This window comes from Melanerpes formicivorus, unplaced genomic scaffold (genome assembly GCF_026170545.1).
Source record: "Melanerpes formicivorus ecotype bairdi unplaced genomic scaffold, bMelFor1.0.p_v2 SCAF_14, whole genome shotgun sequence".
Taxonomy (NCBI): Eukaryota; Metazoa; Chordata; class Aves; order Piciformes; family Picidae; genus Melanerpes; species Melanerpes formicivorus.
In genome coordinates this window covers 17042522-17057282 of record NW_027142366.1, presented here as the reverse complement: position 1 = coordinate 17057282, position 14761 = coordinate 17042522, and the positions used below count along the sequence as shown (strand labels likewise).

Here is a 14761-nt window from a genome sequence, read left to right as displayed (position 1 = left end):
CCAACCCAGCTGCATGTAGCTAGGAGCATAAAGGAAAGGGGAAGCACATAGAATTTGTAGATACATTTTAATATTAGTACCTGATGTGAAATCACTGCCTTGGAGTAGGTCTTTTCATTCCAGTTTTCCTTCACTGCACGAATAGCAGCAGCAGAGGTTTCCCAGGTTTTTCATCTCCTCCTGTCTCCATGGTGCAACAGCAGAGGAATTTCCAAGGCTAGCATAGATGTGCTTTCAGTTACTATGATGAAGATACTGACAAAGGGGTTTAATATGCGTGTTTGGAGCAGCAAGCACCTTGCAGACGGCCCCTGACTGGCATCTGGAATTTGTTTTTCTTTGCAGAAAGCAGTGAATGCTGCTCCAGCAGTGAGAATTGCTTTAATCTCATTATCTGTGTGAATTAAAATTCATAAATTAGAGATGACAGACTTGGTATTTTGTATCCTAAGGCCCTGAGTGATTCAGCCCCTTTAGAAGCCCCGTGTTTAAAATACGGGGGATCAAATATCAAAACAGGAAAAGCAGCTAAACTTTGATCTGAGTTCTGACATTGCTTTGGGGAAGGACAGTTTTTAGAGTCTGTTATGGACATCATTAAGCTGTGTGTGTTTCTTAGGTGAGAATGGATTTCAGAACTAACAAAGTGTACACCTGATGTGTGGCATGGTGTAGCTTACTGGATTGGAATAATCTTTACTCATAGCATCCTAGAATGGTTTAGATTGGAAGGGACCTCAGAGATCATCTACTCCAACTTCCCTGCCATGGGCAGGGATGCCTCTCAGCTAAACTTGGCTGCTCAAGGCCTCACCCAACCTGGCCTTGAATACCCCTAGGGAGGAGACATCCACAACCTCCCTCAGCAGCCTGTTCCATTGTCTCACCACCCTCATACTGAAGAACTTCTTCCTAAGATCTGGTCTCTCATCTTCAAGCCATTTCTCATTGTCTTGTTGTTAGACACTGTCATGAAAAGTCTCCCTCCAGCCTTCCTGTAGGATCCTTTCAGGTATTGGAAGGCAGCTCTAAGGTCCCCTTGGTCCCCCAGGCTGTACAGCTCCTTCAGCCTACCCTCATAGCAGGGGTGTGTGTTGCAATTGTTCATTGGAATATCAAATGCAGAGAATTAAGTCAATTTGGAAAATGCTTTGTGTGTCATTGTAAGTTACAATGCAGAGGGTATAATCAAGATGAAGCTTTTAAGTATCCTTTGGAATGATGAGCACTGGAGGTCTCTTCAACCTGGTCTGGTCTATTCTATTCTATTCCATTCCATTCCATTCCATTCCATTCCATTCCATTCCATTCCATTCCATTCCATTCCATTCCATTCCATTCCATTCCATTTCTTAGGAAAAAGGGAGGTCTGTGTGATGTGTGAAGTTCCTGGTGTGTAGATCCCACACCCTGAATCCTGGTCATTACTTGCTGAGATGCCCAGACAACCATCTCATGTCCTTCTAGCAGACATACTTGCAGAGGCTGTTTCCTTTTGGCAAAGAGGAAAATAACTGTACCTGGACTCCTAGCCCAGATGCAATGCTGCTCTGTGGTGTTACTTCTGACACCAAAGTACAGCAGCAGAACATAAGATAGCCATTTTTCAAGGGTAAATTGCTGAAGTGTGTTACACAGGAGGGAAGAGTAACCAATTTAATAGCACTTTCTGTCCTTAAACTGTAGCAAATCCCATCTTTTCAAGATTCACATGGTACTTTTCTCTCTTCCATCGTCCATGGTACAATTATACTGCCAGGAGGTGCAAATGGATTAAGAAATCAACTTATGCATCATCATCCTCTGCAGCTGGGAAGCTGAACCAAAGATTGTGTGTACTTACTTCCTCATTGCTAGGCTGCTTTCAGACATGCTGCTTGCCTGGAAAGCTGAATTAACTCTTTGGTGTATTAGAGCGTTTGAAAGCTTGAAGGAAATGTTATCTATAACCTTTGTTTTCCTTTCTAAACCTCTTTTCCTTCCTGATTCTGAAAGTGGTTTTGTCTTTGGCAGATGTATCACTGCTGTAAGCACAAGGTCAATTCTTTGTTCCCCTCTTCCTGATTGTCACTGCTGTTTACCATTTGCTGGGAGACTACCAGTTGCTATTGGAGGCTATGCTCAAATTGTGCCCTGGGAAACCACTGATAGAAACATTTCTATTGATCACATCCAACCTTTCTTTAGTCAGTTAAAAAAAATGCAGAATGATTTAGTGCAACTAACAATATCTGCTCCAGCACATCAAAGGATTAAAACTTCAAAGGGTGCTGGAGATTAAGTTTAAGATATGTTGGCCTGTGGTTGGTCTGGTAGCTCGTAAAAGGAATGGCATAGAATTAACTGTAACAGGCAAGATTGGTTTCTACAGCCTAATCTTTGGTTTTAACACCTTGACATTAACATCACTGAAAGGAGAATGAGCAGTACCTCCGGGGCAGCTGGAGAATTGTCAGGTGTAGCTGTCAGCTTCTGATGAGTTACACCTCTGTTGGAGAGGGCAGCTCTGGGGCAGGGAAAACAGCTGTGAATTATCAACAGAGATGATAGCTGAACTTAAATCCTTTGCATCAGTTTTCTGTCCTCCAGTTAGAGCTCTTTAAATGTGGACCTCTTTTGCTCCAACATGCATGAGAGTTTCATTTCTTTGGGGGATTTGTGCTGTTAAATTAATTCTCTTTTACAGGTGAATAGGGTTTATGTCATTTTCGATGTACCTACCACTGTGTCAATGATCAAGCTGTGGAATTATGCCAAAACACCTCAGAGAGGTGTGAAAGAATTTGGTGTAAGTAATCTTTGTATGCATGTTGTACATTCCTCCAAGCCAGCCTGCTTGATTTGTGCACTTATTGTCACAGTTTACTGAAGTGTGAGGCCATCTTATCTCCAAGGATGGGATTCATCTCGTTTAACTCTGCATTTAGGATTAAAGTGACTCATTTGTGCCAGTTGTCTGCCTTCCCTTTCTTGTCCAGGGAAAGAACAGTTCCTCTGATTTCTCTCTTAGACATAGGATTATGCTTTCTTGTTTCCACTGACTGTAGAGCAGCTCTGGAAGACTGTTTTAAACTAGAAACCCAAGTTTGAGGCAGCTGAAGTGAAGTGAGATTCATCAATTCCTAGATTTAAGAGTGACTCACTCCAGTTAATAGAATGGGAATTATGAAACATGAAATACATTTTTAATTACCTGCCTGAAAGCTGCATTTGCAAACATCACTGAGAAGACAGAAACTTGCAAAAAGCCATGAAATGTCAAAACTCAGCAGCAAATAGAGAGAAATGGAAGTTTTAAGGAACAAAAGCTAAACTAAGGAGTAGGCTTGTGAAACAAATAGGGGCAAAATGACTTCCAGTGAATTCACAGAATCTTAGGGATTGGAAGGGACCTTGAAAGCTCATCCAGTCCAACCCCCTGCCAGAGCAGGAGCACCTAGAGCAGATCACACAGGAACACAGCCAGGTGGGTTTGGAATATCTGCAGAGAGGGAGACTCCACAATGCCCCTGGGCAGCCTGGTCCAGTGTTCTGTCACCCTCACAGGGAAAAACTTTTCCCTCCTGTTTCCATGGAACTTCCTCTGCCTCAGCTTCCACCATTACCCCTTGTGCTGTCATTGGGCATCACCAAGCAGAGCCTGGCTCCAGCCTCTTGGCATTCACCCTGCACATCTTTATCAGCCATTGTTGTTGTGGCTCTGCACTGGACTCTTTCAAGTGGTTCCCTGAGGCCCTTCTTGAAGGGAGAAGCCCAGAACTGGGCACAATATTCCAGATGTGGCCTCACCAGGGCAGAGCAGAGGGGGAGGAGAACCTCTCTCGACCTATTAACCATAGCCCTTCTAATCCACCCCAGAATGGCATTGGCCTCCTTGGCCACATAGTTTCATAGTTTCATTCAGGGTTGGAAGGGACCACAAGGATCATCTAATTCCAACCCCCCTGCCATGGGCAGGGACACCCCACACTAGATCAGGCTGCCCAGAGCCTCATCCAGCCTGCTCTTAAACACCCCCAGGGACAGGGCCTCGACCACCTCCCTGGACAACACATTCCAGGGTTTCACCACTCTCATGGTGAAGAACCTCCTCCTCACATCTAGCCTGAATCTCCCCACCTCCAGCTTCATTCCATTACCCCTAGTCCTATCACTACCTGAGATCCTGAGCAGTCCTTCCCCAGCCTTCCTGTAGGCCCCCTTCAGATACTGGAAGGCCACAATTAGGTCACCTGGGAGCCTTCTCTTCTGCAGACTGAACAGCCCCAACTCCTTCAGTCTGTCCTCACAGGAGAGGTGCTCCAGCCCTCTGCTCATCCTCCTGGCCCTTCTCTGGACACGTTCCAGCACCTCCACATCCCTCTTGTAATAGGGGCTCCAGAACTGGACACAGTACTCCAGGTGGGGTCTCACCAGGGCTGAGTAGAGGGGGAGGATCACCTCCTTCGACCTGCTAGCCACACTTCTCCTGATGCAGCCCAGGATCTGATTGGCTTTACGGGCTGCAAGAGCACATTGAGAGCTCATGTTGAGCTTTTTGTCCACCAGCACCCCCAAGTCTCTCTGCTCAGGGCTGCTTTCCAGCCAGTCACTGCCCAGCCTGGATTTGTGCCTGGATTGCCTCGACCCAGATGCAGGACCCTGCCCTTGGTCTTGTTGACCCTCATGAGGTTGGCTTGTGCCCACCTCTCCAGCCTGTCCAGGTCCCTCTGGATGGCCTCCCTTCCCTCCAGCATGTCTGCTGCACCACACAGCTTGGTGTCATCAGCAAACTTGCTGAGGGTGCACTCAATGCCACTGTCCATGTCCCCCACAAAGATGTTGAATAAGACAGGTCCCAGGACTGATCCCTGCGGGACTCCGCTTGTCCCTGGCCTCCACTGGGACATGGAGCCATTGACAGCCACTCTTTGGGTGCGGCCATCAAGCCAGTTCCTTATCCATCTAGTGGTCCACCCATCAAACCCATGTGTCACCAGTTTGGAGACCAGGATGTGGTGCGGGACAGTGTCGAAGGCTTTGCTCAGGTCCAGGTAAACGACATCAGTTGCTCTCCCCTCATCTATTAATTTCATCACCTGCTCATAGAAGGCAACCAGGTTGGTCAGGCAGGATTTGCCCTTGGCAAAGCCATGCTGACTGTTCACAATCACCTCTTCATTATTCTTTTGAGCGAGTAGTGACTCCAGGAGGATCTGCTCCATGATCTTTCCAGGCACAGAGGTGAGACTGACTGGCCTGTAGTTCCCTGGTTCCTCCTTCTTGCCCTTTTTGAAGATGGGGGCAATGTTTCCCCTTTTCCAGTCTGTGGGGACTTCACCAGATTGCCATGACTTTTGAAATATAATGGAGAGGGGAGCATGAGCACATTGAATTAATATAAACCAGTGCCTGACTTCTAAATGTTTTGTTTGTGCCTTGAATACCTTCAGCTGCTGGTGGACGACTTGCTTGTCTACAACGGGATTCTGGATATGGTGAGCCACGTCCTGTCAGGCATCCTACCGACCTGCGACCCAGTGGTCCCCTATCACACCATTCTCTTTACAGATGATGAGAAGATCTGCCATCAGGAGAAGAGAACTGTTATTAGGTAGGTGAGGGGATGTTAACTGGGAAAACAGAACCTTGTTTTCAAAAGATGTTTTGATGTGCCTGGTGTCAGCAGGATGTATACTGCTGTAGAAAATTCCCATCCAAAGCGTACTCAGCCTCCCTTCATGAGCAGTAACCTCTAGCTTTTTAGATACTCAGACCAAATTACCAGCTGTATTAGTAAGCATTTTTTTTAGCACTTCTTAAGATTCCTGATTCATGTTTACATCTGTTTTCATGGAAACCTGTAGTAATAAACACAAAAGGAGTTAGACTTCCTAAGAGAAGAGTTAATAAATCCCAATGATACTACTCTGGGTGGGGGAGGAGAAATTAGGATGTTAATGAAAAAGAACCAAACATCAAAAGGAAAGAAAAGAATGTCTGATTTGGCACAGATTCCTCATGAAGGAACCAGAATTCTGCTTGTCTTGGTTTGAAGGGGTGAGACAGAATCTTGTTTTATGCCCCTGCCCAGGAATGAAATAAAATGCTCACACAGGATTGGAGAGAAATACAGAATGGTATTAAAAAATATATAGAGAATACAGAATAAATCAATCCAGAATTCAGAATATATAAATCCATACTACATACCAAGAAAACTCTTCCCCCCCCATCCATGCCTTAATACCCAGGCCTTAGGTGCTCTTTTCTCCCCACCATGTTTTCATTAGGCCCAAGCAGGTTAAAAACTGCATAGGAAAAATTTACCCAGGCTGGTCAAGGCCACAGAGAGACCCAAAATTCTCCCCCATGCCTGATAAGAACTCATGCCTTCCCAGGAGGAGAAAGAAGGATCACAGGATGTTAAGGGTTGGAAGGGACCTCTGGAGATCACCAAGTCCAACCCCCCTGCCAGAGCAGGACTATAGAATCCAGCACCGGTCACACAGGAACACATCCAGATGGGTCTTGGAAGTCCCCAGAGAAGGAGACATCCACAACATCTCTGGGGAGCCTGCTCCAGTGTTCTGTGACCCTCACAGTGAAGAAGTTCCTCCTCATGTTGAGTTAGAACCTCTTGTGCTGTAGTCTGTATCCATTGCCCCTTGTCCTATCACAGGATGCAGCTGAGCAGAACCTGTCCCCTCCCTCTTGGCCCCCAGCCCTCAGCTATTTATAGACATTGATCAGGTCCCCTCTCAGACTTCTCCTCCAGGTCTCAGCCTTTCCCTGAAGGGCAGTGTTCCAGTCCCTTCATCATCCTTGTAGTCCTCTGTTGGACTCTCTGCAGCAGATCTCTGTCCCTCTTGAACTGGGTAGCCCAGAACTGGATGCAATATTCCAGGTGAGGTCTCACCAGGGCACAGTAGAGGGAGAGGAGAACCTCCCTTGATCTTCTGGCCACACTCTTCTGAATTCACCCCAGGATCCCACTCTTGGCCACAAGGGCAAAAGGGAGCAAAGATTAAAAAGCTGGCTGTACAGCCTGCTTATAAAGAGATTGCACAATTGTGGGACAGAGTAAACAATTTACACCGTCTCATCCATCCCTGGATCCTGGGGGTCTTCCTGTGGTTCTTAAAGGCATCCAGCCTCAAACCATAACGCTACTACTTTGTAAACTTCCTGAAATAATACATTTCTGAAATGAGAAATGGATTGCACTCAGAGGAATACCACTTTGAAACCCCCAAGCTGTCAGTCTTCACAGAAGAGAGGATGAAAAGCAGTTAGAAATGTAGTCACGTTTAGAACGCCAGCCGTGACAGGGGCTAAATACCCAGCCCCCAACAAGGAAAATAAAGATTGAAGGAATGATTCCTTTCAAATGAGACAGAGAAGTTGAAAAATGAAAAGCTTCTGGAAATAAACACTCCCCTCTGCATTGCACAGCTAGCAAACAGAATGTCTTGCACACACAACAAGGTGACAGTTTAGTGTTGAGAAATGGGACATTCAGAAGACTATTCAAATATATAGGAAGAAATGGAAGGAATTTAAGCTGTCCTGCTGAAGAGCAGCAGCTCACATTTGCCTGTGGGGTTTATTGTCCTCTCTTGCTCTCTAAAATATTGCTGTTGGCCACTGGTGCTGGCAGGTGTTGGAATAAACTGGTGGTGTTTGGCTGTAGTGCATTAGACTCGTGTCAGATGTTTTTGTACAAGTGGCTGTGGTGTTGTGGTCAGATTTGGAGGTACACAATTTTTCAAGGGAGAAAGTTTCATTTCAGTAAATGTCCTGAGGAAATATGAGTTTTGAGATGCTTTTCAGTGAGATATAGAATGGAGGAGGAGAAATGACCCTTTCAGAGAATCACAGAAAGAATGTCTGAGGCTGGAAGGGACTTGAGAGATCATCTACTCCAACCTCACTACTGTGGGCAGGGTCACTCTCCACTACACTCAGCTGCCTAAGGCCTCATCCAGTCTGGCCTTGAACATTCCCAGGGAGGAGGCATCCACAGTTTCCCTGGGCAGCCTGTACCAGAGTCTCTCCATCCTCACACTGAAGAACTTCTTCCTAAGATCCAGTCTGAACCTCTCGTCCCTCAGCTTGAAACCATTCCCCCTTGTCCTGTCTCTAGACACCCTCATGAAAAGTCCCTCTGCAGTCTTTCTGTAGGATCCCTTCAGGTATTGGGAGGCAGCTCTAAGGTCACCCCAGAGTTTTATCCTCTCTAGGCTTAACACCCCCAGCTCCTTCAGCCTGTCCTCATAACAGGGATGCTCCAGCCCTTGGATCATCTTTGTGGCCTTCTCTGGCCTCTCTCCAGCAGCTCTGTGTCCTCCTTCTGCTGGGGACAGCAGAACTGGAGGCAGGATTGGAGGTGAGGCCTCAGCAGAGCAGAGGCAAGGGGCAGAATCCCCTCTCTTGCCCTGCTCTATCTTTCTGTGGGTAAAGTTTGGTTGGAAGCAGAGTAGCAGAAGTTGTAACTGTGGCTGTATTTCCAAGACAAATGTGCTTTGATTTAGTTTTAAGAAGGGCACACTTTGGGAGCCATACACACACAGTTTTCCAGTCTAGAACATGCTGAAGCTTTTCTAGACTCCTGTGCAGGAGCTTTCATGGTCTTTCTTCTTGTCTTATTTTGCAATCTTTTCCATTTCTTTACCTACTAGCCTACTGAAATCTAGGGTGCTTCAGCACTAGAAGACAAAGCCCTTACTCCCTGCTAGATAATATCCCTCCACTGAAAAAAGGTTCCTAAGCTTACATCTCTTATTAGTTCTGATTTTGGGCTATTGCCTTTGGTGTGGCACTGCTTGATATTTTTATGGACCTTGAACTTGAGTCTGGTATTATCAGCAAGAGCATAAGTTATGATTTACCTCAGTGTTACTTCCCCTGAGAGTTTGAGAGCTTGTTCTCCAGAAATAGAAGCAGATATTGTGCAGGATTTGGAGAGGAAAGAAAAAAAAAACCCAACTTCTTTTTTCTTTCTTTTTTTTTCCTCCTTTTTTCCCCAAAGGCTTGGATGTTTTCTTTTGGTCTGTGTGAGAAGGAGATGTTTTTAGCCATGGTTTCTTTTAACTCCCCACCCCCCTTCCCCTTAGTTTGTTTAATTTAGAGTCAGGGTTGGAAGAGACCTCAAGGCTCAGCCAGTTCCAACCCCCCTGCCATGGCCAGGGACACCTCACACCACAGTAGGTTGCTCACAGCCACCTCCAGCCTGGCTGCAAACACCTCCAGGGATGAGGCTTCCACCACCTCCACGGGCAACCTGTGCCAGGCTCTCAGCACCCTCATGGGGAACAACTTCTTCCTGATATCCAGTCTGAATCTACCCATTTCTAGTTTTGTTCCATTTCCCCAGTCCTATCACTGCCTGACACCCTCAAAAGTCCCTCCCCAGCTTTCTTGTAGCCCCCTTCAGATCTTGGAAGGCCACAATTAGGTCTCCTGGGAGCCTCCTCTTCTCCAGGCTGAACAGCCCCAACTCTCGGTCTGTCCTCACAGCAGAGGTGCTCCAGCCCTCTAATCATCCTTGTGGCCCTTCTCTGGACACACTCCAGCACATCCAGACCCTTCCTGTACTAGGGGCTTCAGAACTGGATGCAGTACTCCAGGTGGGGTCTCACCAGAGTGGAGTAAAGAGGGAGAATCACCTCCCTTGACCTGCTGGCTATGCTTCTCTTGATGCAGCCCAGGATGTGATTGGCTCTCTGGGCTGCAAGTGCTCACTGCTGGCTCATGTTGAGCTTCTCCTCCACCAGCACTCCCAAGTCCTTTTCTTCACGGCTGCTCTCAAGCCAGTCCCTACTTTGGAAGTTATTCCTTTCCCCCCCCCCCCCAAAGAAACTGTTCAAATATTGCAGCAGCCTCCAAGCAAAGCTTGTCACCTGTGTTAAGTTCTGTAGAGGGATTTTTCCTGACCTCTTGGTGCAGCACTCATTTAAAAATCTCACTTTGGCTAATGTGGTTCAAGCTGTGTAGGCAGGAAAGAAAATTGTAGAGTGGCTATGATATTTATATTTGTGTGTGTGCCTGAATGAATGCAGCTAATTAAAGCTGGCAAGAAGTCCTTCAGGTGGATGCAAACAGAATGCCTTTCCTTTCTTGTTAGTCTGGGGTGCTGTGGCTGTGTTTCCTGGGGCTTTGTTTAGCCTCCTAACCTTTTCCATGGCTCTTGCAACTTATCACAAGGTTGATTGTTTTGGCTATTGTACTGCTTTTAATCTTTACAGCAATCATGTGGGAGATCAGGATGTACGAATGATGAATGAAAATGAGGTTGTCACCAGCAGCAAAAAGAAGCAGGTTGTGGCTGATCCAGGTTAGTTCTGTCTTCTACATTGTCCTTCTGCTTACTTTCCATAGATCCCTGGATAATGAGCATTGCTTTAGGCCTAAGCTGGTAAAAATGGGGGGGTGTTTGCTCCTCTGTTGTATATTTTGCTCTACCTTTTCTACCATAGGAAGGCCAACCAGGAATCTCATACTCCGATGGTGTGCATCTAAATCTGGATGTAGATGATATAAATCAAAGACATATAACCATAGCCTATACCAACACATACACAGAAGTCCTGAGGAAAGAAACTGAAGCTAAACTGAGAACTGATGTTAATTCTGCAGGTTCTTAGATAGCCTTTGGAATGAAAGGCTCATTGCATCCCCACTGGCCTTTGAAGCACCTTTAGAGATGATGTGCTTGTGTCTCAGAATAAGCTGCATGTTTCACCTCAAGCAAATACAAAAGTCACAAAAACAGGGGGAAAACCATGTTGGCTTTATTCCTCCCACTGTCTTTCTGGTTGGTCTTTTCTCTTACAAAGGGATAATTAAAAAGACAACCTCTTTTTTTTTTTACCCAAGGAGAAAAAGATTGTATTTATAGTCTGAAGAGTCCCAGTCATTCATTGTAAATTACTCTGAATAGCTCCCTAAATACATTACAAATTCTCAGCCAAGCTGATACAGTCATGATTGGTTTTCTCTCCTGTGCATGACACTTTCTCCAATTAGTTCCTCTAGAAAGTGTTATAGAAATTATTTGATGGCTTTTAATAACAGTTCTGGAGGAGAAGGATTTGAAGTGCCACTGCCTGTGCAAATACAGCTTCAGAGTTAGTAGGATATTAGCTCTGACTGGGCCATAAATGTTTGGAACATCTCTGTGCCTGTGATAATGACATCCCAGGTTCCAGTGCAGACATGCACTATGCCTGGTACAGAACAGCTGGCATTGCCATGACCATCTCTTGTCCAAGCAGTAAGGGCACAGAATGGCTCTGAAGCCAGAAGTTGAGGGGTTGCCATCTGCCCCCTTGTCTCCTCTTTAGCCCTTGCTGGTATCATCCACAGGGGTTGATAACACAGATTTATAGAATGGTTGGGGTTGGAGCAGACCTCAGGGAGTCCCTTCCTGAGGGAGAGTCGAACCACCTACTGAGAACTGTGTCAGCATTGCCTTCAGACCAGACCACACTCCCCAGGAAAGTGATCCCATGGGACTGGAAGAATCAGCAGTGCTCACGTTCAGTGCAAGAAATCTGCCTGATAAGAGCAGCTTTGCTTTTATTCTGGAATGGAAAGAGAAATGACTATGTTTCTTCCTCATTTTAGTGTGTGGCTTCACTGTTTCTCCAGGTTCAGTCTTAAACCAGCACTTTTCTTTTACAGCTTTACGTCCAAAAACCTGCATATCTGAAAAAGGGCTGCAGAGGAGGAAGAGATAACAAGGGTCTGTGGTTGGAAAGTCCTGAATGCATCCAGCCCTAATTAACTGCAATCTACATCTCCAAGATATTCATTATCCAAACAGAAGATTTTCCATGGCTGCTGCTGCTGAACCAGCTCCTGTCTTAAGAGAGAAAGGCTTATTTGCTACAGTCATGCAGTTTAAAGCACACATTGAGTTAAATTGGTTTTTCTTATTTGTCATTATCTGTCTGATTTCACCCCTCCTTAACTGGAAATCCAGGGAAGAAGGAACCTGAAGGACTGAGTGAGAGCTGCATTGCTAACTGACAGCTGTTCCTGCCAGGCACTGAGAACTCAGGTTCCAAGAACAGGTGAAGGAGGGTTAGGACAAGAGGTTTTTCAGGGTATTCCTCAAGCTTTCATTTCAAACCCCCCTATCTGGGTGATCACAAAGCTCCTTGGCAGAAGCAAGGGTCTGCTAGCTTTGTGATGCCTGTAAATAGTTCTTTGGGAAATGCACTTAGAGGCAATGTTCTTTACTTCTGTATGTTTTGATGCCATGGCTCTCTCAGGAGCTGCCACTGTTCCTGGTACTTGGAGAGATTCCCCTGGGTGTGCAGAAGTGTGATGAATGATTTGAGGAGATCAGGAAGTGGCTTTATCAAGGTTTAATCAGTAGATTTCAGCTGTCATTTCTTCATCTTCTGCAGGGAAATAATTCTTTCTTTCATTATTTCCCTACCATGAAAAAAGCAAAGTAGGTGTTTTGCCTGAAGTGCCCTTGCCAGATGCTCCACACGGTCTTCAGGGTCCTCCTGCTACAGGGTGATGCTTTTTTTCCCCCTCCTGTTTTGCCTGCATTCAGTTATATGAACAAAGAGGCCATACCTCTGTGCTGCACCAACCAGGTCTGCTGCCAGCAGCAGATCCTCACTTCTGGGAAATGCTAACTGCATCTTAACTAGTAGAAAGTAAGGAGTGCACTACATTTGTAAAGACAAAATGCCCTGTGTCTGTAGCTGTTGAAACAGAAACTCTAACCAAATAGTTCTGCTGCAGGATTTGTAGCTATGCAAATGTGCTTGTCACTCCAAGTCTGTCATTTGTGACAGCCTGTCAGTCTCTTCATAGGAGATTCTTCTTTTCTCACTTAGAACTGGACACTCTGAAATCACTTTATGCTTTTAGACTATGCACTACTGCAGCTCCTGGTATAGGATCACTGTGCTGCTTCCCTTTGTGCACAAAGTCAGGAGGGCAAAATCTTTTGTATTTGCCTATCAAAACCATCCTTCTTAACTGGTGTTGGCTAAGCTGATCAGAGAGACACACACATTAGCAATACATTACCCACATTTCTGTGTTGTTGAAGCAACAAAATGCATTTTGTACTAAATACAAACCACTTGTAAATGTACAGCAGTGTGTGAGTGCATTCTGGTTTGTTTAAAGGCTCCTCCCAAGCTGCACTGACAGTTGGGGGTGTTTTGACCTCTCTTGTTTTCGGAGCCCTGTCTCCCCTCCTGCGTTTACCAGTCTTTGTCAACCAAGGTAAGCTCCTCCTTTTGTATCCTGCTTTCCTCTGGGGCCTCAGGGCTCTCATTTGGCAGAGGAGAGGCTATAGGAAGGCTTTCAAGGCTGGAGGCACAATCACAGGTTTGTCATGTAGCTGCTCCCTGGATGAGGTGAGGCCTGTCCCATTGTTTGTTCTTCTGAGAAAATTTCATTGAATGTGAAGAGAAATTAAATTCATTGTGCTTCCTGGCAGAGAATAGCATCCTTATTGATCAGAGGAGGTATGAGGGGGAGAGGACTTTCTGTGCTCATCTGTCTTCCCTGTGTCTGGAACATCTCGAGTCCTGTGTGATGGACTAACGATTTTTCAACCCTAATCCTTTGTGAGGTAACTCCAGGTTTTGGAAATGATTGCAAAACACTTGATTGAGTTCAGATGGGGTACAGTTCCCTCTATCATCCGTTCCTCCTCCACTAATTCTTCCTCACTGACCATTTGCGGCTGGTTTTCACACCTTTTGCCTCTGGAAATCTGTGTCCAGCACAGCCGGTGCGGCAGAGAAGGTAATACCTTGGACCTTCTCCCAGCAGCTCCTCTACCCATTCCAGAGATTCTCCATAGCTACCACACTGGAGAGAGCAAGAAAGTGTTAATTTGCTAGGAATGTGTTGAAGTGGTGGATCCCCCTCCCTTTGGTATCTCTGCCTGAAAGCAGGGCTTGCCAGCCTGCTGTCTGCTCTGGGATGACACACTCCACCAAGGCAAGGCCTAATCAAGGCCTTGATTCTTCTCAGCTCCATATAGAAAGGAGCCTAATGTTTAAAAAATACTTCATTAATCTCTGACAGTGTTTGCCCTGCTAATTGGAGCTGAGCTGTAATGACCCTTTGTCTAACCAAAGATAATTAAGTGTCCTTGTCAGCCCTACACACTCAAACATAGATACTTGACTCATTTCCACAGTGAATCAAGGGGGGGGGGGGGGAGGGGGGGAGAAGCAAAACAACAACAACAACAACAGAGTTTCTTCCATTTCTCACCTCTCTTTTTTTTTTCCCTAACTAAGTAGTAACAAGTACATCCCTGTCAGAGCAGCATTTACAGGGGGGAGAAGAGGCAGAGTAAACATGAAATCAAGAAAATCCCCGTGGAGCACTTCAGTCAATGCCAGGCACAGTCTGAGCAGCAGGAATTCAGCAGGAATGTGGCAGCAGCATCGATCCACGTTGTCCAAAACATGACGAAGGAAAAGGAAGGATTAATGTCAATTCTCCCTTAAAGCCTTTGATATAAATTAGTCAACTTTGCCCAGTTCCAGCTTCTGGGCCGCTGAGCAGCCTTCATGTCAGGGTTGCTCACCTTCACCCAAAGTGACTTGCTTTAAAGGGGTTGGATTGTGATAACAGAAATGAGTTCGGTCATCCCACAATGCCACTGAGAAGGGCAGAAGATAAAGAAATAATCTGTGAGGAAATACATGTCATGCTGCCTGCTTTTTGATCTTTAAAGAGAGATTTTTATCAGTCTTCACAGTGTAATCTGAAAACCAAGCTGCCTGGG

The 14761-nt window shown here is 45.8% G+C and overlaps 1 protein-coding gene across 4 annotated transcripts in view; it reads left to right on the top strand.

The window, feature by feature from the left end:
• The window catches only part of KATNIP (katanin interacting protein), an 87213-nt gene extending 74106 nt beyond the window's left edge, over window positions 1-13107 (top strand). For all 4 annotated transcript variants that reach the window (XM_068147216.1, XM_068147215.1, XM_068147217.1 and 1 more), the window contains 4 exons: window positions 2687-2788; window positions 5433-5593; window positions 10227-10315; window positions 11665-13107. In XM_068147216.1, coding sequence (XP_068003317.1) covers window positions 2687-2788; window positions 5433-5593; window positions 10227-10315; window positions 11665-11720 — 408 coding nt within the window. In that variant the 3' untranslated portion in view covers window positions 11721-13107. The remainder of the gene's footprint in view (window positions 1-2686; window positions 2789-5432; window positions 5594-10226; window positions 10316-11664) is intronic.
• The last annotated feature ends 1654 nt before the right edge of the window (window positions 13108-14761 follow it).